Source organism: Squalius cephalus (assembly GCF_949319135.1).
Source record: "Squalius cephalus genome assembly, chromosome: 9".
NCBI lineage: Eukaryota > Metazoa > Chordata > Actinopteri > Cypriniformes > Leuciscidae > Squalius > Squalius cephalus.
The window spans coordinates 24,501,297-24,528,321 of NC_137130.1; the positions used below are offsets into that span (position 1 = coordinate 24,501,297).

General features: G+C 38.7%; 1 protein-coding gene across 2 annotated transcripts in view; it reads right to left on the reverse strand.

Moving 5' to 3' along the window:
- nrp2b (neuropilin 2b) overlaps window positions 1-27,025 on the reverse strand; it is a 74,395-nt gene that overhangs the window by 42,045 nt on the left and 5,325 nt on the right. For both annotated transcript variants that reach the window (XM_079882109.1, XM_079882110.1), the window contains exons 2-4: window positions 23,613-23,787; window positions 10,928-11,109; window positions 1,132-1,359 (exon numbers count right to left, since the gene is read on the reverse strand). In XM_079882109.1, coding sequence (XP_079738235.1) covers window positions 1,132-1,359; window positions 10,928-11,109; window positions 23,613-23,787 — 585 coding nt within the window. The remainder of the gene's footprint in view (window positions 1-1,131; window positions 1,360-10,927; window positions 11,110-23,612; window positions 23,788-27,025) is intronic.

Sequence of the window (27,025 nt, forward strand, 5' to 3'; positions counted from 1 at the left end):
AAAGAATTGACAATGATTAAGAACAATTAAGAATTTTTTTCACCATATTTTTCATATTTTTAAAAATAAAATCAATTAAATGTAAAAATAGGCTTTCCTTTTCATGGCAAAAATATATTAAACATACTGGAAATATTATAATATTAAGTAGACTATATTATAAAAGTATTTATTTTTCATGAGGCAAATGAAGATGATGGTGCTCAATTAAGCATATTTTTCACCATATTTTCTTAACAGTAATTCATAAGGATTAGGTAGTACAAAATACTACAATAGCACAGAAACACATTACAGTTTAATGTTGTTTTTTTTCCTCAAATTACATTAAATATGATCTTGGTCAAGCTGCTTTACAGACCACCTTAAATATACTGTTCTGTTTTAGTGTCTACAGTTACTGTGCGTCTGATTATATGTGCTTGTGCAATGCTACAATATGAAGCTTTACCCAGAAGCAGACGGGCGAGAGGTGGGGGCAGTACGGGGGTCTCAGGGCTGAAGCATTAATAAGACAGCTGGGGGAAAAGAGCGTATTCCACAGCTCTCTGTTCCAGACAAGGATTAAATCCTATTGCAGTGTTATTCACGCCCCATTTTCACTTTCCTGATAAAGGTTACCATGGCTGCTGTTACCCCCCGTCCCCCATCTCCTCCACCCCTCCGTGCGGAAGAGTACGGGTGCCGTGGCTTTTTGGCCCCGCCTGGCGCAGATAAGGCAAAGCAAGGCCCTGGGCTCCGCTTTCATCTGCCAACGCTCGATACTAAAATAGCTCCAGCGGCAGCCGCAGTAACAGCATGACAGCAATGCGCCTGAGTTTCATACCGGCGGAGCTGCTAGCGCAGCGGCCAACGGATGGGTGTTGCGTGTCACAGGGCAAGAGCGAACAGCTGTATAGACTGGTGGATAAACCAACCAGATGGCCCATACAGTGTGATAGTGAACGGTATGTGGATTAGAAATCATTAAGTGACCAAATTATGCACGGCAGACAATGAGGTCAGAGGGAAATGGGAAATGCAATCCTCTTAAAGACACGGGTGGTCTGGACTTTGGAAAACCGCGGTCTAATCCAAACCCCGACTGTAAATCCAAACAGAATTCCTCGGGATTACAACATCTAGACTCACCCTGCGGGAGGCCGTCCCACACCTCCAGCCAGTCGTACTTGCACTCGCCCTCCGAGCCCTGCAAGGGATCGTTCTCCAGGTCAAAGGTCAGGAAGGTGAGGGTGACGTCCATGTGAGGAGGGACGATGATGATGAAGGTGCACTCTAGATTGTGGGGGTATTTGTCAGGGAAGCCGGGCGACTCGATCACACCTGACGGACTGGTGAAGTTTCGGGAACAGTCGGAGCCTGGGGGAAGAGAAATCAGAAAATACATGAAGACAGCAGCTGAAACACACAGTTACGTGTATGTGTGAGACGTGATGGTTTTGTATTGACCGAAATATCAGAGTGGACTTGTTCTGGAGGGGCAGCAGAAGCACATTACATGCTTTCTTGTGTCAATCTCAGACAGGGAAAGAGACACACTCGGTTAGCTTGCTGAGAAAAACATATTGATGTGAACGAAAACGGGAACATTCATCAAAGCGGAGCTTTAAATATGTACAGAAAAATCCTTCATCTGCAAAAGTGCTAAATTAGAATGATTTCCCATCCCTGCAGCTGCTGTCTATATTCATTTACAGCTACAGTCGGAGATAGCGCTCAGGGTTTCTCATACTGCACGTTTGCATCTAATAAAGGAGCGATTTCAGTGAAACAGACACACGTAGTAACGTAGTTGTGCTCAGGGCAGCATAGAGCGTGTTAAGGGGTCATCTTAGGACATGATGTTGTATGAACGTTGTGCCAGTGCTGTATAAGTAAACGCTTTCTCATTCTCTCAAAGTCTGATTTATTCTAGTGAATCAATTAATTTGAATGGTTCTTGTAATAAACAGACTTATAAATAGGTTCACAGATTTGACTCCACACTCCCCACCATAGCATATTTTATAACATTTAGACCATTACTATATTTTCGACTTAGTTACACAATATATATTAATGTACTGTGATCATATGTGACCCTGGATAACAAAACCAGTCATAAGTCGCACGGGTATATTTGTGGCAATAGCCAACAATACATTGTATGGGCCAAAATTATCGATTTTTCCTTTTATGCCAAAAGTCATTAGTATATTAAGTAAAGATCATGTTCCATGAAGATATTTTGTCAATTTCCTACCGCAAATATATAAAACATTTATTTTTGTGAGTGAATGCAGCACAATCGTGAACATAAATGGACAACTATAAAGGCAATTTTTCATACAGCAATGGAAATCTTATTTATTCAGCTTCCAGATGATGTATAAATATCAGTTTAAAAAGATTGATCCATATGACTGGTTTTGTGGTCCAGGGTCACGTATGTTATTTAAAGCTAGGTCATTTTTTAGTTTTTGGTTCAGATATGTTTTTATTCAGCAATCCAAACTTTGTTCATCAGACTTAAGATGTGGTCATATTTGCTGTTGTTCGCCAACTTTTTTGTCATTTCAATGGGAATTCCGCATGAGGGCATAATTATTTCCCACACAGAATTTGCAAAGGGTTCAAGTCGGTCAAGCTGATTCACGGCATTGACAGATAGAAAGAATATCATAGTTTGCAACAATATGTAAATTATGGTATTTTCATTTCTGGTTGAACTATCCCTTTAAGACTGTTTAGTAAAACCTATATAGTTTTATGCTGGTTTTAAGCCTGTGCTGGCCAGTGTTTGGCTTTGAGTCACAAGGGTTAGTAGTGCTTCTTGTATGCTAACACATGCACAGTCATGCTTCACCTTCAGCAGTGACACACGTCCTACACACCAGCCTTTGACACGATGCACAGCACGTTCACATGTAATGTCACCTCTTCAGAGAGTCACAGAGCTCATGCTAATGCACACACAGTATGCAGTCAAGCACATTGAATCCCATGATATCATTCCTGCACTCCCAAAGGTTCTCTGAGGCACATGAATTGCCACTTGTATTATTTAAAAAATACTAGTGTAGAACTAAAAAGAGATCTTTTGACAGGAGCTGTGGGGGTAAAACATCAGCGGATCAGAGAACAAACGTTCAGTGATCTGTGACACTGAACTCCTCAATAACTGAAACGCTTTAACTAGGCCTACTTCTGCGCTTGCAGAGCAGCTGCGTGAGTCAAAGCCCAACTGCACAGGCTGGGAGTGACAACTGTTTCACATAACCTCAAATCACCTATACACATATCTTCCTTCAGTCCTGATGCAAAATTAACAGAGCGCTATTTAAAGTACTAGAGCCGGAGACAGCAGTATAATGTCTGAGGCCTTAATGACAGGTCAGTGACCCCATGTGGACGGGTTTGGACCTGTCCTTGAGACTCACAAACACGCTCGTGCACATGAGTCTACAGAGACTGTAGGATGCTGCAGTTTATAGGTACATCTTTTGAGTTTCGTCCCAAATATTGCCCCAGTAACATTTAGCGATGAGTACATCATCCAAACCATGTTTTTGACTTATTCTAAATCACTACGCTAGGCCTATAATAAGTGTTTATATTCCGACTATTTTAGGCCGCGAGGGACGCCAACCACTGCGGAGTAGCCCAGAAGCCCAGTACCTACATGACTCGTCATAGACATAAACAGAGAGAAGTAGCTCCAGTTCTTGACAATGTTCTTCCGCAAGATGCATGCAGTTTTGTTTATTAACGGCTACAGTTGCCAACATTTACATAGTGTACATTTAATAACCAAAAAGCAAATGTGGTGTGGATTTATATATATATATATATATATATATATATATATATATATATATATATATAAATCCACACCACATTAAATCCATCACCACATATATAATATGTGTAAATATATAAATCCATCACCACATATATAAATCCACACCACATTTGAATATATATATATATATATATATATATATATTCCTTATATATATAGGCAATCACAGAGGGACTGAGTAAAAACTAAAATAAGAATGTGATTTCTCATATTTGAGAATATATTGTTCTAAAAAAAAAAAAAAACGCTTATTGAAGTAATTATTTGTTATTTAACTTTTATAATTATTTATTTATTCAAATTAATTAATGAATTAAGTGTGAATTTTCATTTCTTTTTCCCCACTGCATTCAGTTTTCTCCCTGATACCCCAGTGCCACATAAACATTTATTTTCATACTTCCAGCTTTATATCCCACAATATGACTATTTTATTAAGTGCATTCCTGTAGCTCAAAAAGTTGATCATGGTGCCAACAAGTTCATGGGGTAAAATTGTATATACCTAGGATACAATATAAGTTCCTTTGGATGAAAGCATCTGCCAAATGCATAAATATAAATGTGTATTCCCTTTTTTGTTATTTCTTCTGAGGCGTAAACAGGCTAGAGTTTTAGGGAGGTTAAGATGATAGACGAGGATGCCTGAAGCCCCCCTTAAATAGGGTGTGGAATGACCTATGCTCATGCACCCAGCGCTCAGTGTGGGCAGGGCAGCACACAGGAAACCCGGGCCTGTCTGGCACCCTAGCAGCTGAGAGAGAGAGACAGGTCCCAGAGAGACAGCAGGTCAGGGTTAATGTTACACCCTTCTGCACTAATACAGCACACTACATCTGTTCAAGGCCTACGTGTGTGTGTGCGCGTGTGTATCTGTCAGATTCACATCCTCTGCAAAATGGCCATGCATTTCCACTAGCACCTGCTTGCACGCGTCAGGAGTTGAATGTTATTTCTCTTCAGCACAAGCTCTCTTTCCTTATTATTTCTCCCATCTGCAGTGATCAGTGATATAAATAACCCATTACAAAAGTATGTCTGTGTGGGTGAAACGCAGCTCTACAACAATACCCAGCACATCTTGACACAATGACAGTGACTGATCCAGCAGTCTTATCCCTGTCCACACCGGCAGCCTAAAAATCCAATGAAAAAGACAACACCATTTTTCAATGTTTCACCAATGAGTCTACTCTGAAGCCTTTATGGTGATTGCCATGAGTTTTCTCACCACAGACATAAAGTACGATACAATACAAATCAGAAACCAAATTTAATTTCACAAAGGTTGTTCTTTGATGGATTGGGAAATTTTCATTTAACTAACAATTTTGTGTCATATGTTTCTCCTAAATGAAAATTATATACATTAAGATCTATTAAATGTGAAGAGTTTATATATATATATATATATATATATATATATATATTACATTTTTAGATTTAAAGAAAATATTCCATTTGTGAATTTTCCTTTTTCCATTGCATTTCGTTTCCTTCCGCTCCGTGACACTCTAATACTACATAAATACAGTTGCGTGAAAGCATCCAGTCTGGCACGTTTGCTCTATTACTAGGTCAGATGTGCTGTCAGACTTCCTTTACCCTGCAACGGTGGCATTAAGCTTTACTACAGCTTATTTCTCAGATAGGCTGTGTGTGTGTATGTGCGTGCATGAGTATATCAGAGCGTATGAGACCCTGCCAGTCATGCACTGACCCCTCATACTCACGCCACCTCAGACAGTATGCCAGACCCCCGCTGAGCCTCTACTGTACTGCGCTGCAGTATGCATGAGTGACCCCGACGCCATCAGCCTTTTTGTTGGATCTCATTAATTCATGTTTGTGATCATGGTAAAAACAGCCAGCCCGCCTGCAAGGATGGGGAAACTCTCCCCCACCCCTCATCCAGTAGGGGAAAGTCGCGTCTGGGCAGTGCGTTGGAGGCTCAGTGCCGGGATTGGCGTGCGTGGCTGGGTCTGTCTGTGGCCGGAGGGAAATGGGGGGGCTGTTATTAAGGAGCGTTGCTGGGTAGAATAGGAATGTTTGTCATGGATGAGTGAATGGTGTGAGTCTGTGTGTAAGAGAGATTACAGTAGTGTGTGTGAGGTGTGCTGGCATGATTTTCATCTATGCTGTAATGCCATACACATGCATGAGCAAAATGCCGATGTTGGGCAAATAACTAGAAAAAATAAAATATATAAAATAATGATTAAATCATTATTATTAAAATAATAATGTCTTGTGCAAGTCTTTTATAGTAAAATGGTAGTTTAACAGCGAATATACACTACCGTTCAAAGGTTTTGGGTCAGAAAGATTTTTGTAATGTTTTTGAAAGAAGACTTATTCTCATCAAGGCGGCATGAATTTGATTAAAAAAATACAGTAAAACAGTAATATTGTGAAATATTGTAATTTAAAATATATATTTATATTTTAAAATTTCACTTATTCCTGTGATGCATATCAGAATTTTTAGCATTATTATTCTGGTCTTCAGTGTCACATGATCCTCCGGAAATCATTCTAATATGCTGGTTTGCTGCTCAAGAAACATATCTGATTATTATCAATGTTGAAAACTGCTTAATATTTTTCTGGAAACTGTAATACATTTTTAGGGTTCTTTGATGAAAAGAACGTTCAAAAGAACATAATTTATTTTAAATTATAAATGTCTTTACTGTAAATGTAATGCATTATTGCTGAAAAAAAATCTTATATACAAGCATATACATGACAGCATTTAAAAAAAAAAATTTATAACTTTTATTATAAAATGTAATCTTATATTTTGGTGTATTCCTCACAAATTTATCATACGACTTCAGAAAACTTGCACAGCTCGTATGGATTACTTTTGCCATTTTGCCCATTGTATGGAAAAGTGGAGCATAAAATCTCCACTTTTGTGTTCCATTAACAGCATAAAAGCACATGGAATGGCATGAGGGGTATAATGACTATCCCTTCAAGTTAAACACAAATCCTGCTCTGCACTTTTTGATTTCATTGGTCTCCTTAGGTTCCAGCAGTCTCTTATTTATCTGACAGATAGATATTTCAAGAAGTTCTTTTTTCTGCATCACAACAAAATAAAACATTTCATTGCTGTGATCTGATTGGTGAGCATTCCAGGGCATCAAATCATCTCTAGGGCAGTATCTCCATCCATTAGCCTCTTAATTCTGACAGTAGAAGGGATGCAGTCACTACTAGGCGAGCATCACTATAGCTACAGGGCAGTTGTACTGTGAGCTGTAATTCACTATTCTGGAACTCCACTGATGAAGAGATGATTGGCTGAGAGTTTTTAGATTGTAACCGTGGCAACAGAATCATGTGGTTAAGTGTATGGTTGAGTAAACTAAGTGGTTATTATGAACAAGGTTCAGATCTAAGTCAGTTTGTAAGGTCACTGGGCTTTCAAACACTCTGAATGCAACAACTTAACAACATAATAAAGATGGCTGAAGCTGACCATTTGAAAACAAGTGTCTGGTTTGGGGTGTTTTCCCCTGACCCATCCCTACTGCGCACATTAATTCTGCAAGATTGGATTCCAGACCGAAGCTCCAGATAGCTGAAGAAGTAACACATCATTTTGCTCTCAAGGGCAGGGGCTGAAATCCCAGAGCGTAGTGGCACAGGTAGCTGTTGTGCGGCTCAAGGGCGACGATATACTGATTTCCCGTGTGCAGCAGGAGGTGGAGAATTGATGCAGTGTTTCTTCCCAGCAGGCTGTGCAGCGCACGACAGACACACCTCCAGGCTGTATATTTACCCAAGATCCCTATCACTGCTAGAGAAAACTGCCCTGGCCACGCCAGGACACGTCCAGTACATTCACCAATATAAATAAACAACACTTACACTCTGGGATTCTGGGATGTGTTCCAATTGCTTCTGTTTTGTTGAATTTTCCTTCATGTTTCCCTCTCTGTTTTACTAAGTGTTCCTTCTTTGATCCTGTTATCCATCATTATTTTATATATATATATAATAATGGTGGATAACAGGATCAGAAAATAACAAGTCTGATTTAAAGTCATTATCGCTGCATCCAAAATCAAACACTTCTCCTACTATATAGTATGCGAAAAACAGTATGCCAACAGAGTAGTATGCCCGAATACATACAGTAAGCTGCATCAGAAATCGCATACTTCTCGACTATTTAGTAGGCGTATATCCGAATTCACAGTACTCATAAAAGAGTAGGCAAAAAGTACCCAGATGACCTACTAATTCCGGTGAGATTCTGAAGTGTGCATTTGATGGACACTTTACTATCCCATGAGGCCACTGGAGAGGATTTGTGAATGCCAGTGAATTGGCGTTACTGACGCAGGTCACATGATAATGACAACATGGCGGATGTAGTACGTCCAGATTATATTCATACTACACACATTCATACTATACAGAACGCACTTTTTTAGTGGTTGTGAAGTAATTACTTATTCAAAATAAGTAAGAGAGTATGTGATTTTGAATGCAGCACTTATATTTAAAAAACAGTATGCGAAAAGAAACCGGAAGACCTACTACTTTTGCCGAGATTCTGAAGTGCTAATTTGATGAACACTTTACTATCCCATGAGGCCATGGGAGAGGTTTAATGACGGGAAGTGAAGCGAGGTCACGTGACAGTAATAACATGACGGTTGTAGTAAATCCAAATTCCATCCATACTAGACGGAATGCACTTTTTTAACAGTTGCGAAGTAAGCTCAAATTGAAATATAGTACCTTCTCAGACAGTATGCACTTTTGGACACATCGGATGTCTCGACGATCACTACTCCTCAAATTGTCAGAGGATATGTATTAATGACAAATAGAGGTGTTTATGGGAATCTTCAAGTCATTGAGTTAATTTTTCAAATTCAGTCCAAAAAAAATCTCTTTGTTTTTGAACACGCACACATCCACACACACACTCCCACACATTTTCACACGCATCTTCTGAGTATAATGAGATTTTGTTAATGCCATGGCAACTCTGAGCTTCCACACGCCAACGGGTCTCATCATTATTGCTTGTTTATGATTAAAAAAACATGCAACCTGCCGTTGTTATAGCGCTCATCACTGTCTTTGTTCATACCTCTGCACTGTGTTAGCCAGGTTGCTATGGAGCTCTCACACTATCAGATCACACTCAACGGATTGTGTCATCACTTCCTCCGTAAAGCGAGAGGTGTGGGGCCTCTGTTCACGGTAAAGCGCTCGCTGATATCTCTCAGAGTCGGGTGTCCACACTAATGAGCGAGTTTAGCTTGTCATCTGCCTGGTGGATCTCATTAAGGATGTGATTTTGTGTTTCAGTCCCTCAGACACAACTGTCACTCCAACCCAGGCCTGGACCCTCCAACTGCACACTACTAACTGGTCATTTCCGACCAATGTCTTCCTCCAGCTTCATGACAGCTGTTCCGCATGAATATCCCAGTACACTACTGTGGTGAGCTAAGAGGAGAGACCATCACACATGTTGTGTTAGTAACCCCAGCTGCCCCCCACATCCACCCAGCCTCAGGGGAGGGTAGATCAGGAGTCAATTAAAGAGGCATTCCCGGAATGCTTTCAGAAGGTTGAAAAAGGAACAAGGGATGTCTCCGCGCTGTTTATTTTGCCCGCCAGCAGCCGCCTTGATCTGAATTTTTTGCCGGTGCATGTTGACCAGGCTCCGTGAAGGAGAGAGAAATCGTACCGTGTCAGAAGGCACCAGGGGTGAACTACAGTAAACCTGGTGGCTCAGAGGGCGTTCACACATACAGTAGCAAAACCCAAAGTGATTTCCCTGCAGAAAGGTTTAAAAAATGTGTCTGTTTTTGTTTTTTAGCAGCAGCAAAAGCTTATTTGATTATTTTATTTTGATAAGTAATAATGACAATAGAATAAGTTATGTTAAGTTATGGCCAATTGCGCAGACCATTAATAACATCAAGGCATCCAGCAGTGGGAACACCTACTAGTGACCACAGTTGTGCAAAATTTAGAATTGAAGAACTGGCCTCCTTTTAATTCATGAATGGGAATTTGAATTGGCCACACCCCACAGGAGGTTGAATTGGATCCATCCATCCAACCATCCATCCATCCATCCATCCATCCATCCATCCATCCATCCATCCATCCATCCATCCATCCATCCATCCATCCATCCATCCATCCAACCACCTATCTAACTATCTATCAGGCCTAAAAACCTTCAAGGTTTCTTTTTTTCGTCTTTTATTCAAACAATACTGATATGGAATCATTCAAAGTTTTTTTTAGTTTTTTTTTTTAGTTATTTCAATTCTTTTAAATTTTACTTCCTTACATTCACATTCAAATTCTGCGTCCTGTTTGCAACATCAATTCAAATTCCAATTCAGGAACTGGAAAGGCATTCTAAATTCGATTCTGAATGGTGCATAACCCTGCTGGTGATAAACAGGGTAGTGACCTCCAGCGATAAAATCATTCCAGAGGAAAGGATATTATAGTAACCTACTGCATTAACCAATAACCCATCACAGCCTTTCCTTCCAATCCATAAAAGCCATTTGGAACTTGTCATAAATGGTAATCCTTTCTTCCTGATTCTAAACTCTCCAATCAGAGCCTTTCCCGCCAGTTTACAAAAATAAATCTACACCTTTCCACCATGTAATAAAACTGGTGGGCTGTCAATGACACCACACTGACCAATAGGGACTTTTCCCTCCGATTGACAAAAGCCAATCAACACTTCTCAGGAAGGTGGGATTTGACACATTGCAGCCCATGCTGCAAGAAGTGGTGGGTAGATAAAGGAAGAGGTGAGGTACATGTTTCCTGTGTGAAAGGGAGAATTTGTGATACGTGTTAAGAGAGACAGTTACATAGACACAGAAATCCTGCTTCCTTTACAGGCTCAATGGACCCACATGAACTCACCCCACGCTGTAAACGCTGTGTTAGTACAAGCGCTAAAACAGAAAACCCTTGCTTAAAGCACACAGGAGAGATGCGTAAACAGCAGGCGAGGCTTTGACACCACATTGTTTATGATGAACTACATCCTGCTGGGTAGCACACGCTTACCTGTCTTATAGATTTCATAGCGCAGCGAAAAACCTGCCCCCTGGTGGGCGTAGTCTGAGACGAATTTGATGTGCAGAACGGGGCCTGAGGAGATGATCGCAGGGGGTGCGATGTTGCTGCAGTGTCTCCCCAACAGATCCGCGCTGTCTGAGTTACCATCGCGGATCTCAATGAAGTCATACCTATGGAGAAAACCAAACACAAAGACGTATTTTAAGAGGTCGGATGCATGGTTAACCATCAAAACGAAAGTTTATCCAAGTTGTGTCATTCTCTGAACGGGAATAGATACCAGTTTGACAGTTGTGCGCTAGAAACACTAGCTGATACGATAATTATTTCCATGTTATGGCTGATTACTGATAAATGGCCGATATTAAAAATGGATACTATTTTGTTCAAATAAATAATGAATAAAACACAAAAAATGAAATCAGTCATTTTAACTGCTACAAGTGAACGTATGCATCACACCATTATAATGTACAGTATAAAAAAAATCTTTGAGATTTGCAAAAGATTGCGTTTATCAGTTTTTGTGAAATGGACGTGTTTTTAAATATTAGCTTTAAGTGACAGCAATCTAAATAGAAAAATAGATGCAATGGGAATACAATATTATTAATATCGGTAGCAATATTTAATAGCAAAACATTTGAGAGCAATCCATAATAACAGTCTCTTAAAGACAGGTATTCCGAGATCTTCGCATTACTGTAAACACAACAGATGGAGAAGACACACAACACAATGTGTGTTAAAGGTTAACACCCCCCCCCCCCACACACACACACACTGTTAACTCTGGAAACACCAACAGCCTTGGAAGAGAAAATCACAATGGTATTGTAGTTAAAAGGTGTTTGATCTCAATTAACTATATGAAACTATGTCAATTATTCACATATTATACTTTCTGCCTGGTTAATAAATAAATTCTTTCTCTGAAAAGCTTTTCAGCAAAAGGGAAGGTGTATTATCTGCTCTCTTTTGAAAGGTGAATCAAAGAGTTTCTTTTATAATATAACAGACAGAAGGGATTCTGGGTCCAGCTGGCAGGCAGCGAGAGTAAAATGCGTTGCTACAGTACTTAGCACAGCGCTGTAGTGTTAATAGGCTGAGGTTTATGTAGCTGTACTAGCAGAAGAGCGTGACTCCACACAGCATGCTGCGCCTCATTTAACCACCAATTCAGCAAGCCTGTGGACCCTTCGAACATCTGTACCCTTCAGCGCTGGAGAGTCATTGTCTAAAACACTGATCCAACTCAAGAGACCAGTGCACAGACAGAGAAATCAATGAGCCTCGAGTTGGAGAAACTATGCTTTCTCGCCTCTGACATATTTATTCAGTGTGGTGTATTCCTAGAGGACAAATGCATTGCTCTGTCATAGTTTGGGAGGCTTAATGGAGTTCTCAGTTAGGATTCATTGATGTACCAACTCAAGTCTCACAGGTTTCAGCTAAAATTCCTTAAATGACATAAAAATAGATACAAACAGGCTATTGACTACAGTAATATTGTTAAAAATGTAGACACCCCTGTTTGCTTGTTGTAAAAATACAGTAAAACACTATATTACAACCATTTGAAAGAACCATTTTTTCTTTAAGAACGTAATTTAATCCTGTGATGGTAAAGCTGAATTTTCAGCATCATGATCCTTCAGAAATCATTCTGATATGGTGATTTGCTGCTCAAGAAACATCTCTTATTATCAATGTTAAAAACTGCTGTGCTGCTTAACATTTTTGTGGAAACGGTGATTTTTCCCCCAGGATTTATTTATTTATTTAAATAAATTGCTGTCACTTTTGATCAATTTAATGCATCCTTGCTGAACAAGAAGTATCAATTTCTTTCGAAAATATCTTACTGACCCCAAACTTTCAAATTGTAATGTAGCTTTAATTACTATACTGTAATTCAAATTAAACTGGCCACAATTTACAGGAAGCTGAACTGGAATTGGATTTGGAATTAAACAAAAGTGGAACTGACTGAATTCAAGGTTGCACTGCATTCTAGAAAATTAAGTGTTCTTCCATCCTGGTCCATTATTTACATTAAAAGCCTGTAAAACATTCAAACTTAAACTTCTTTAAACTTTCCAACTTTCGGTTTTCAAAGTTTGTCTCGAGTGTACTAACATCTTAATTCCTTCAACCCTGTCTGTTTGTCTTCTATTTGACAGGTTGTGGGGTTCACAGAATTCGTAAGAATAAAGGAGGCTATCTCAGGAGCTGAAGGCACCAAACACTCTCCAATCAAACATTTGCACAGCTCTCCTCTGTGCCTCTGATAACATGTCCCACCTCAACTCGCACTTCTGTCTCTTTCCTCAAAATGACAGGACACTCTGTGATAAAGGATGAAAACATGACAGCGAGAGAGAGATGAAAGCACAGACTAACCATCTGACAGATGCCAGCAGCTGTCTTTAACCTGCCTTAAACACACACCAGCACCGTCAAATAAACGTCTTGGCACATAGAACACAACCACACAAACACTATTCTGTTCTTTATTAGTGAACTTTCAGGTGCTTTTCATTTCAAATTAGTACAGAGTTAAAAGTTACTCTCACTTTTTCTGATTCATCACAGTCACCAATTAACTAAGACACAAACCCTTTTACAAAAACAACATTCATCTAACACTGAGGACACATGCTGTGTGGGACCATTACAGTCACATGGGCGGCAAACAACAGCACAAACACTGGCTTGTATTTGCAGTGGATGCGACGGTAATACGATTTTCATGGATCTTATTCCTGAATGTTGTTACTATGGTGAATCTGTTTGGGGTGAGAATGCTGCCATTGTTGATCGACCCTGAAAAATGTGTTCATACCACGTAAACGCCACATTTTTGTGTGTCAAAGACTGATTCTGTTTTCTCTGTTGGCCACTTTTCCACTTGTTTTTCTTTTGATCTGCCTTGTTTTCGCTCTTACTTTGCACCAGCAAACTAGGGTAAACACAGGCTTTGGCACCCTGAGTTTGTGTATGTGTGTGTGTGTGCTCTCTAAATAATGTGTTTGACTTGACCACAGCAGAGTAAGTATCTGCAGATGTACCCCTCCTCCACCATCAGAGACGCATGCTAATTGCCTTTCACATGTTGTATCTATGAGCCAGTACTTTCTCACACCAGCACAATCTTTTTTGTTATTTTTTAAAGCACAATTAAAACAATGTAATGTTGACCAATGTGCTGTACAATCACACAGTAAAATTACACAAATAAAATGTACTTTCAGACAAACAATGACTAACAACATCTGTTAAGAGCCTCTTGCCAATTAGCCTACTGAACAAAACACTAATTCAAGTAGTGTAATTTCCAGTTTCATTAAAAATAACCTAAAGAAGGAGTCAGTCTAAGATGTAGAGGTAGATTATTCCAGCGCATTGGAGCTACAAATGCCCGGTCACCACTTAATTTCAACCTGGTCCTTGAAATTACTTATCAAGCATCAGACGTCCCCTGCAGATCCAGGCACAGTTTTGCTGACACAATGTAAAATGAGACTATTTTGTACACTGTAAAAAGTGAATAGTTGGATCAACTTAAAAAAATTACTTCAATTGGTAACACCTAAAGAAATTAAGTTTACTCAACTTAAATTATCACGTTTTATCGTGAAAAACGTGATAATTTAAGTTGAGAAAACTTAATTTCTTTAGGTGATACCAATTGAAGTAATTTTTTTAAGTTGATCCAACTATTCACTTTTTACAGTGTAGTTGACAGCAACACACTGTAAATGAGAGTCATATATCGAGTTTTTAGTAAAAGTGAAGGTAATTTTTGCACCTTTTTCTTTTTTGAGTGGATCAAATGGGTCGGACGTTGGCTCAACTGACAGCAGAAGATAGGATGAATGTTTAAAAGTTCTTTTGTCATTATTTTTTCAATTCAGTTTGGAGGCATTCATGGAAATCACACATAACCCACCTTTATGATGCAAAATTTGCACCCTGGAATTGTTTTTCATGCGCTGTTTTAAATTGATATGTATATATATCCCTAGCTAAATATAAATGATAAAATGAAACAATCTTTTACAAAAGACAAGAAAATGTTTTGTTGCTGATTTCAAAAGATGTGCGTCCAATCAAACTCTATGGTATTTTGCTTGTATAAGTTCATTCGTGACTTGGTAGAAGCTAGTATAATTAAACAAATGCCAACATGGACAGGTTGTGTGATGTATCATCATCCTTTAAAGCCATAAAAAAAAACTACGAAAGGTTGAAATAAGATCCAAACTACATTAAATATGAGTAATGTTTGGTGCCATGTTGATAGCAAAATCTGGGACTTGATGGACAAAACAGTTGGAAAACCATAAATGTTCTGCTTGAGCAAGTTTTAAATAATTGTCTTGTTAGATTAAACAGTGCTTCACTGGATTTTATCAGGATTTTCATCCAATAGCTTTTCATCAAAAACCACATTCTGTACATACAGTATTACACTTACACAGATACTGGACAGCTACAGGCCAGCAACCTTTTCTTAACCCACGACTATAGAATAAAATATAACTGAAAGATTTTACATGTTTACATTTGTACCAAAAAAATGAAAATATCTCAGACTTGTTACTTAGAAGAATCGATTAAGATTCACTCCAAGTGAAAGGAAGTCTCTCCCGTTTGACTGAAAGTGAATAATCACAGGCTTTGTCTAAAAACCTCAATCTCACCCAGTGGAAGAATTAAAATGCTGAAAGTGCCTCTAAAATATTAACTGCTTGTCCGAGAGCATTCCCAGGCCGTGCTCATCTACCATTTGTTTGGTCATAAAACCAGGAAAGGTATGAAGGAAGAAACAGAAGTGCTGCAATCTGAAATGTCAGAGAGAAATCTGGGACGATGGCTACTGAATCTTCCGCTATTCTCACAGTTCTAATGGAATATTGTACAATGCAAGCATAAACACACCAATCTAACCCTCTCATATCTAAGACCTTCTGGCCTGTAAGCCTAGCAAAGCCTGTAATGGTCATAACAGATATGCCTGTACTCTGAGAATGATGTGATATGTGTGGGAGACCTGTGTGACCCCCTTGAGTCCTGTCCGGCTTCACACCATCCATCGATTCTTCATTACAAGCGGAAAACGCGCATTGATCAGAAGGACCCCTGGGGAGCCGCACGGCGCGATGATATCATCCGCTACTGTTGGCCTCACTCGAGAGGAAATCTAGCTGTGAGGTTAGATGCGTCCATTTGTCAAATCTATCATGGAAAAAGCCCCACGTGGAGAGACAGAGGGGGAAGCTGCTGTGTAAAATTGTTCCTTTCATAGACGTTAACGTCAGTCACGAGCAATTAAGAGGCTAGTGCGTTCACACAGGGCTAGCATACTGTAGTGTCACTACTGTCCCCCGTGAGGTTACTACAGGAACAAAGGCAGCTGTCTCCGTTCCCCAGCTGGAGACGGTGGGGTGTCCCGGGGTCTCTGATCACTGCTCTGCATGTGCCTGGAGTTGAGAGGTCTAAAAATGCTCTCGAGCGATCGTCAGTTCGGATCTCCTTCATCACAGAAGACAATACAGAGACGTCACCAAACGCGAGGCCTTGGCTCACCTCGCTGTAGTAAGAGTGTGAAGCTAATATATATATATATATTGCACATATAAGCCTCAGGGATGGGTCTTGAAGCCTCAGGGATGTTATCACTCGACTGAATTAATAAAATACCTGAATGGAATATCCATTCCTTATGTATTAATATGGTGATTATAGATAGTATCAAAAACTGGAATACTGTGCCAGAGTGAAGAAAATAGAGTGTAAAGAGTGGGGAGGAAAAACAGATAAAGATGAAAGAGAGATAGAGAAAGCAAGTGGTAAAAGATAGAGAGAACCATGACTTCAACCTGCTCAGCCCCGTTTCTATACCCATGTCATTCAGCTTTGCTGATCGCATTACAGATATATCATGATAAATCAACCCATGCTTATTATATTTATTCCACAATAATCTATTTATAATTTTTTAGGAGCGGGACACATCTGATGCTGTGCCAAGGAGGCGTGGAACAATCTGATGAATTAGGATGAAGCTGGTACGACGAGTGAGACAGTGTCTTTCATGTAAGCTCTGAGTGGTACCTGTAAACCTGGATAAATTTACTCTTTTGCATTGTGTCTGGTGCTTGTCATCCACCTGATGTTTCAGAGAGCTCTGGATTTCATCACATTCTCTGGCAACAGGAGAATAACACAATACTACTTTTAAAGATGAGCTACAGACATAAAGTATGTTTCAAAAGTAGAAAGGATGATTAGTGCACTCAAGATGCTGACTATGTAGGCAGCTCACTAGTAAAGTTCATGAGTGGGAAAAAGACAATTATGTTGCCCTATAAAATATCTTCTTTTAGCCAAATTGCTAGGTATCCTTAACAGAAAAGACAATCCAATAATGCACCGCAACAATTATAAATAATTTATATATAGAAATATACTTAAAATTCATTAAATAGCCAATGAAACAAATAATAATCAATACAATTAATATAAATATTTATATATAAATATATTTACATGTATATACAGTGCTATGCATAAGTTTAGACACCCATGCTAAAGTTGACTAAAAAGAGGAATAAAAAATCATCTTTTGGAAATTGAACTTAATGCCTTAATTTAAAAAATTAGGAAAAATCCAACCTTTAAGGACACCAATTTTCTTTGTGAATGAATAATGTATCGTAAATAAATAAATAAATGTTCTTCCTTAAAATACAGGGTGCATAAGTTTGGACACCCCTATGTTAAATTCCCATAGAGGCAGGCAGATTTTTATTTTTAAGTATTTTTTTTTTTTTTTTTTTTTAGGATACTATGCATCCTGATAAAGTTCCCTTGGCCTCTGGAATTAAAATAACCCCACATCATCACATAGCCTTCACCATACCTAGAGATTGGCATGGGGTACTTTCCATAAGATCATCTCTCAATGCAAATCAATTTAGCTATTAGGCTAACTGAAATAAAACCATGCCAATCTCTAGGTATGGTGAAGGCTATGTGATGATGTGGGGCTATTTTAATTCCAAAGGCCAAGGGAACTTTATCAGGATGCATAGTATCCTAAAAAAAAAAAAAAAAAAAAATACTTAAAAATAAAAATCTGCCTGCCTCTATGGGAATTTAACATAGGGGTGTCCAAACTTATGCACCCTGTATTTTAAGGAAGAACATTTATTTATTTACTAATTATTTTTTAAATTAAGGCATTAAGTTCAATTTCCAAAAGATGATTTTTTATTCCTCTTTTTAGTCAACTTTAGTATGGGTGTCTAAACTTATGCATAGCACTGTACATTTAATGCTATAAAAAATAAAATAAAATAAAATAAAATAAATAATGAATAATAATAATAATAAATAATAATAATAATTATAAATAAAAACAATCAGTTAATTAATAATAGAAATAATAATTAATAATAAAAATAGGTTATACTTTATTTTAAGTACTGAGTAATATTAAACAACAACATACTTATAAGGGTTAAAATAGGGTTTGGTTTAGGGTTAGTTGCATGTAATTATGCATAATTCACTGTTATTACTACAGTAACATTCAAGTGTAAGGACACTAAAATAAAGTGTTGCCTAAAAATGTTTCTTAAAAGCACTGATAAAAAAATGAATGTAAAATGTGTGCGCTCTGTATTGCAATGCTAGCTTAGCAACATGCTAACTTGAGTTGAGTGTCCCATGCTGCTTTAAAAACTGGCTGCCTGCAAAGTGGCATCCTTTCCTTTAGTAACAAGTACTGTAACAACTTTTCCCACCTCCAGTCTCTACAGAGAACTGGAAATGCTGTGGAGGAAGTGTTTGCAGTGACAGCGTGGCTGGACTATCAACACTGCTTACCGCATCTACTGTATGTGTAATGAGAGAGAGAGAGTTGATGCTAACGTGGAATAAAGCAATGCTGAGAATTGGCCATGCCTTGGGAGATGAGTCATTTTAATCAGACGCAATGTATGATGGGAAAGAAAGAGAAGGGAATAAGAGAAGGGGAAATGGAATGAGAGAGACTAACATCAGTGATCATCACTATGTTTCATATGTACCAGGATTTTTAACTAGCTAATCAGTCCTCAGTCAACTAGCTTTACTAGAAAAGCAATACTTGTGAACCAACTTCAAGCCAACAATATACCAGCCTGGACCAGTATGGAAATTCATGTAAGTATGATCTGCTTTTTTCAGATGGGTGGAGGAGGAGGACGAATTACAAACCAAGGAGGAAAGAATGGATGAAAAAGGAGCTTATGACAGAGTTAAAGGAGAAATGAATGGAAAGATGAAACATAAGGGTGTGGTGGCAGACGAGCAGACTAAACTTCACGAGGTCAAAGTAGAAATCATGTAGTGCAGCCAGTTTTCAGCAAGTGTGCATATAAACATCTGTCAGTTAGGACTCAGAGGCATGCCTGGATATGATCCCTGAGCTGCATAATCATATCTGACAGGGAAAACGCTTCAGGTTAAATAAATTAAGTATGGCGCTTAGCTGCTGATGGAGCCAGTTTGTGTCCAGTGGAAAGATACTGAGCTGTTACTACCTCGGGATCAACATAGATCAAATAAATAGTCTGCCCACAGTGTCTATACCACAATATGTGTGAAGGGTGAGAGCTTGCGATGCATACAGCACTATCACGTCACACATATTCAAAACAAGAGCTGTTATAGAATGGTATTCTCATCAGAAAAGACTGAAAAATGTGCTCATGTGGTAATATCTAAATTAATTGATTTCATTCAAGTCAAAAATCTAATTTAGCATAACAGAATGATCCTTTATACATTCGTTTACAAGAACAAAACTATATTCACGGGTTAGCTCATGCTGTATGAAGGCAGGGTTGAATGGTTGTATAGTCTAGTCTAGTGGAACTGCCTCACTCCACCCTGCCCTCCGTCTGTAAGTCTCAACGACGCAACTGAACGATCTGTACACTTCACAAAGAGTTTGTTGTAACACCTCTCCAGTATGGCGTCACGTGGCAGTATTCTCTTGCAATGCGAATGGAAGAATCAGAGGCGGCTGTGTTTTAAGCATGTTAATGGATAGATCATTTTACGACTTGTTTATTAAAAAAGTGCTTGCGTTTAAAAAGCATTAACAATTGTGATTGTGTCGAACCCCAATGGAACTCGATACTCCCAACTTTGTCCTTAATTCATCTCCCTGGCCAAGGGACAAAAACAATAATCACTAGAAAAACAGCAGGGAACAAGTCAGGGAGTTTAAAGTAACAAAAGAGCTAGGGAGATTATTTTAGCCAAGAAAAGTCTGGCTTTGTGTTAAACAGAAGATGCTGATATATAATTTGTGCATTTACGAGGCCTACAGATCAGGCATAACAGTAGCTTCCCCCATCTTTGTTTACAGCACAGAAATCACTGGCTGTAAATAACCATACTTAACCTTTATGTGGTACAAAAGGTTACAAGGCTTCAGAGAGAGAAAGAAAGGCAGAGAATAGGGTCAGGATGGTGATTAGCTTAAATATATATATATATATATATATATATATATATATATATATATATATATATATATATATATATATATATATATTGGTGCCTACAGCTGTACCACACCACTGTGTACTATGAGAGTGCCGACTGACCTGAGAACATTTGCGTGCAAATATTTCAGCAGTTGTATCCCGTATTTCTGTCGATTCCAATCATTTGTTATTTAATCATTCTTTTGAGTCGATTTCTTACTTTTCAATGAATTGGCCAAGCATGTTCGCAAAATGTTATGAATGGATTCTCATTCATTCGGACCGCTCTCTCACTTAATCATCTGAAGCGATTTCTCGTCAAGAAACAGACAGTAAAGAGAGAACAGCGTTGGATGAATTGGATATTCACCAGAAAAAAAAAAAAAAAAGGCTATTTTTGAGAGTTAACTTTTTAGAAAGTTTAGCTAGGCTACTGCTGTGCCATGTAAGTAAGCGGTCATTCACACCGAAAGTGTTTTTGTGTCCGCCTGTGATGCTCAGTTGTTGTTATATATGTAAATATAGGCCTTTGTGCTCTTTGTGCTCAGGTGTACCACTGCTCTCACTGATCGTATGGTCCGAAGAGTCTCAAGTCTCATAGAAGTGCGTAATAGTTACATGAATTCGCTCTGAGCTTAATTTTTAACATGAGCATCATATGATGCACAAATTAGTTTTCTTTTCTTTTTTTACTTTTTAGTGTCGTTTCTGGCAACAACAACAAAAAAAAAACCTCTTTGCGTATGCAATCCTGCAGGCACCTATATTTATATTAGGGGTGTAACGGTACGTTTTTGTCCCGAACCGTACGGTACGGACATCAAGGTTCGGTGCATGCAGTCACACGAAAAATACATTCAGTCACAGGCGATCCAAACTCCAATCCAGAAGGGGGCGCACGCGGCAATGCAAGAGGAAGAAGAAGTGTTTCAACAGCGAAAAATATAAATAAAACAACTTGAGAATAATATCTCACTTAGCATTACATTTATCTCAGGCATTTAGTGTCGACAGCAGGTTAGTTCGTTAGAGAAATGAACTGAGAGAAGCATTTCGTATATTCACCATATTAGCCTATTCATTATATTTACTTAACCTGTTAGTAATGTATTGATTAGGCTATTTAATGTATGTTTAAATACATTTGTCATGAAAACAAGTTATGACAGTCACTGTGTAAATGATTATATTTCTAAAATGAATTTGACTAGAAAATTACATTTAGAATTAAAACACATTTAGAATGTGCAATTTACAGTACATGTTTTATTTATTTATTTGTGTGTTGATTATTATAACTAAAAATAAATAACAACTCAATTTAATAATTTGAGATCTGTTGTTAATTGTAACCTTTAATATTATAATAATGGGTAATTAAGGGGTCCCTATATAGTTTACAGCATTAGCTAAGATAGATTTTTTTATAATAGAATTTATTTAAACACATATACACTTTTTGTTAAAAAAACACAGTTTGATTAAAAAAGAAAAGAAAAAGAAGCAATTTTGTGTTTAGTTTACTCCCCCCTGCTGTACCTAACCCACACCGAGTTTGTGTACCATTACAACTATATATATATATATATATATATATATATATATATATATATACAACCATATATATATATACAACCATATATGTATATAGCCATACTGTATGTCTGTACAGCAACATGCTACAAATCATCCAAAATAGCTATAGTGACGCCCTGTTAACCACCCACAACACTTTAGCATCTACTGTAGTTTTGCGAAGACAAACAGCACACACATTTTCTTCAAAAGATGTAAAAATCTACTCTGAACATTTATAGCAGAGCAGCAGATGGATGTGAAGATGGAAGGTTAAAAAAGAGACATCTGTTTTAAGTCTTAGATCTGGTTGTGCTAACCTGAGAACTACTGGGAAACTGTCCACTTTCCTCTTTTCCAAATGTAGCAATGTGTCTGATTCAATATGGAGTTCTGTTTACTAATGGACGCGCAAAGAAATCCCCTGTGGGAGGAAAGCACGGAAAAGGATGTGTGATGTAATGGAACGTGTTGCATCTTCTGTCAATCAAGCAGGGGTGAAGGGAAAAAGAGAGACGAAAATAACAACAGTAGGCTACTATCCCGTTCTCAAACCACTAAGGGGTAAGCAAAGTGCTGGAATGAAACACATATCAGACTTTCCTGTCTCTGTCTTTTGATCTCTCTCTCTCTCTCTCTCTCTCTCTCTCTCTCTCTCTGTTGCTGTGCTCACTGGAAGTGCTCAGAGAAGACACTTTCAACAAAAGCTTCTAAAAAATTAATGCTCCAATTTCAACAAAGGAATGTCAAAAGCCATCCCATAAATCTCTCTTTAAAAACACTTCTATGTATAATTAATACGCCCAAAATGATAATAAATGCCAAAAGGACAAAGGGCAATATTCAGTGAGAAGAGTGAGAGAGCTGAAAGTGGCAGGTTGTGACAGGCTTTGTGGCTCTGCCGAGAAGGGTTTGTAAAACATGACTCATGAATGTCAGAGTCTTCAGTAGCAGCTGTTAATTCCCCCCGAAATTCGTCCCACTTTACGAAACACGCTTTAAAACAAATCCGCCCAAACTGTGAAAATACACTAAAACTCCATGTACCGTTGTAATCCTGACCACGTTCTGTGCATTTCTGCTGCTGTCCAATAGAGGGAGGAGTCGACACAGCTGCCGGTGAAACACACGCTGAGAGCTCAAGCCTGCACATTTTCATGATTCCCAGAAATGTGTGTCAAAGCTTTGTTGATTGGATATTTAATTAAAGTGAAGCGAGTGTGTGTAATGTCGACTAGAGCCAGACTCAGCAGGGCATCACGGGAAGGCCCAAAAATCACTAGGCAAGAAACATCAGCAGTCTTTCCAAATCAACTCACTGTAGAAACCACTACAGTTATGACTCATATTAAGCAGCAGAATGAATTTTAAAAAATCATTCATTTTATAAAAGAAAGAGAACAAGATTGCCACGTCGCCTCTTTTGTGTGTACGAAACGCACCCTTATCAGCTTTGTTATACTGCACTGCACTGACTCTTTGTTTCTGGCAATGATGAATATTTCTTAATCTCATTCAAAATTCAGCTGTGTATAGGCCATGAAGCTCACCTGCAGTCCAGTTTCTCAAGCTCAAAGTGTGGGTTGAAGTTTAGGACGATGCGCTGGGACGGTTCGGGTGCCGTGATCACCCATCGGCAGTTCTGGTGGGGCGGATACTCCAGCGGGTAACCGGGTGTTGTGATGTAGCCTGCGTCACTGGCGTCCAAATTCCCACCGCATGGCTCTGTGGAGATGAGAGTTCAAAAATGTGATTAAGCTTCACTCAAATGCTTCAAATAAACTGTGAAAATGTGTTTTAAGTGTATTTATATTCACTGAATCATATTAAATCATATTTTTGACTTAAAACAAGTTCATTTGGATGCTACTCAATGGTAATTTCTCAAATTATTGAAGTGATTTAAGTACACAGGGTCAACATGACACTAATGATTCTAATTGACACAAAGGAAATGGCTGACCTCTGCTAGTCAATAAGCGAAGCAGTCATGACTTACTAACTAAAAGCCTTTGTTCTGTGTTCTGATTTTTAATACGAATCAACACAAACTGGGAAATCAAAGAATCTGTTGTGTCTATCCCAGTTGTCAACTGTATCACTGAAAAGCAATCTGCAAACATTAGGACAATCTTCAGTAGTATCTTCAGAATTATAACCAGTCTATCACACAGGATAAACTATTCAGTGACAGGATGTGTGTCTGCATAAGGTCAAAGGTCAACCCAATGCTGTGAGGAGTGTAGTGATCAGCCACAAAGACGTCTTTCTGTGTGGAAAGCGCATAGATAGTGCACTCATTTGCTCTCTCCCCTGCCTGTGTTTACCATTCCCTTCCTGAACAAGCCCTCGGCTCCCACAGCTCAAATAATTGATATGGCTCTCATTCATTATTACTCTGATCGTAGTATTGAGGCACAGCTGTTTAACCTCTGCTAGAGTGGTACGATTGTCAGCATGCACCGAACACACATGTTCGAGGAGAGGCGGTGTATGAATGTTTTAAGGTGCGGAGGCACTGAATGATTCAAGATGGCTTCAAGAACTTGAAAAATGTTTCAAATGCTTTTGTCCATACAATGCAAGCCAGTGAGGTCCAGTGATGTTTTGGACCCCATTGACTTTCATTATATGGACAAAAGCATTTTAGCAATTATTTTCAGGTGAACTGTTCCTTTAAAAATGTTAAACCAAGAGTACTACAATCATATTGGTAGTTATGATTAACTACCGCACAGTCACCCAAAACTCAGCAAATAACAGCCATTCTATTCAATGGGAATCTGTGGAATTCTATGGCGGCGATTCGTGTGGTCCTGCTCAGCGGTTGCAGCGCACCCGCAGTAACGCAGCAAGGAGGAACATACGCACTCTGCTGCCGTTACTTGAAATTCACAACAAATACACCGCAACCGGCATGCACAGAGCTGATGTTCTAGCGTCACACATAGTGGCCCAGTGGGGACGCTGGGAAGGAGTTCAGAGGAAGTGAGAGCTCTGATTGACAGTTTGAGGTCTGTGGCTGGTTTCCACAGCACTTTCTGCGAACAATTACAACTCATCTGTATTGCACACTTGATCTCTCACACTCAGTCACCGACTTTCTCACCGTCGGAAAACAAGATGGATGTGGTGGGATGCGACCTCTTCATACCTTCCAGATTTACACTGCATTCAAAGCACACTGCAACTAAACCTGACTAAATGCGTCCTGATTCTTAAACTCAGCAGACCACTCACCTCTGCTCTAACATGGTGCCTCGTCGAATATTGAATAGGGCGATGACATCAGGTGATCGCAACACAACAGAATTTCAAGTGGTGACATTTTGGAAAGCTATGATGACAACTGAGGTGTGTAAAGGTCTATACTGGCAACAGAAAACAAGACTTCAGGAAACAACAATAAATCAAGTTATGTACCACCAAACATAAAAAAACAAAAAAACATTCCTGCATATACCGTTATATAGCCTATTAGAGATTGGTCACAATGGTCTAATTGGTCTAGTTGTCTAACAACAGAACACTTTTTCTAGGCTACTTTTTAAAAATAGTAAAATATTTAAATGTATCAATAACATGATTACATAAAAAAATATATATATATATATATATGTGTGTGTATATAAGTATAGTATAAGTATAAAAATTATTTTAGATTTTTAACTGTAACTACCATGCTGTGTTTTAGCTGTTAAACAGTTTACATCTCTGGAAGTCTTAAAATACATCCCTTCAAAAGCATCACCGCTACATGCACACACATGCAGATGGTTGTCTTCGTCGATGTGTCGGATCTCATGCTGTTTCTGAGTGTCCCATCATACACATTTTTAAGTCAGCATGCCAAGTTAAAAATAGAACAAAACCCTGTGTTCTGTTCCTGTTCTGTTGAGCCCAGTCCAGCTGTTTCCAACACAACAGTGTGTCTTTACGTAAATGCATCCCATCCGAATCTGAAACAAACCAACTAGTCGTTCCGGCAACCCACTGACTAGTTGAATTTGGAAATATGTAGTTTTGCACCAAAAACACTTCCTGTGGGCTGCAGTAGAACAATTCCAGCATCATCACTTTCTCGTATGTTCCGGGTCGATTCGTTTGTGTATGCGTGTTCTTGCAGAAAGAAGAGGAGGGTTGACAGGCTGATGGGCCTCATTAGGAGGTGTTCTTCCTCCCTAAGCACTGGACCTCAACAGAACCGGTCTGGCAGTGCAGAGATTCATTTCCACTCCGAGCAGGGAAAGCGACAGATACTGCAGTAGTGTTGTATTGCTATGTGTGGTGGCCTCATGAATTATAGTGTCTGTACTGCTAAAGGAGTCTATCCATCTACAGTCTCTGCCACATGCTATCCCAGCAGTACGCAGCCCTGGCGACTGGGCCGAAGTCAACACCCAGTGTGTGTGACTTTGGTTGTGTTTGCCATTCTTGTGGATGATTTACATTTGCTGTGCACCAAATACAGATGAAGGTGGTGTCTTGGGGAATGGAAACATTATTTACGCTGAAAACATAGAAGGTTGTTGGTTTTTCACATACCTTTTTAAAAGTGCACTGCTCATCAAAAAGCTTTACACATAAAGAAATGAACAGCACTTACGTTAAAAATGATGTCTGCTCGCATGAGATTAATAATAAAAGCTAATTAAAGCTTTTTAATTTTACATGGAACAGGTCGCCTCGTGGAGCAGACATGTAGAGATCACATGACCACCATGCAACTCTTGGTTATGAGACATTTTAAATAAATTTTTAAATATATAATTAACTATAACCACTAGGAGTGTTGCGTTTTTACCGGTATTAACGATAATCGTGATATTTAAGAATGAAATATTGTTATTGTGTTCACGAGGGTGTTGCAATATAATGACGATAACCATAAACCATAAAATGAAAAGCACACAGTGTTAAACTCTCACATGTTATTTGTTAAATTCATAGGGCACGTACCGTT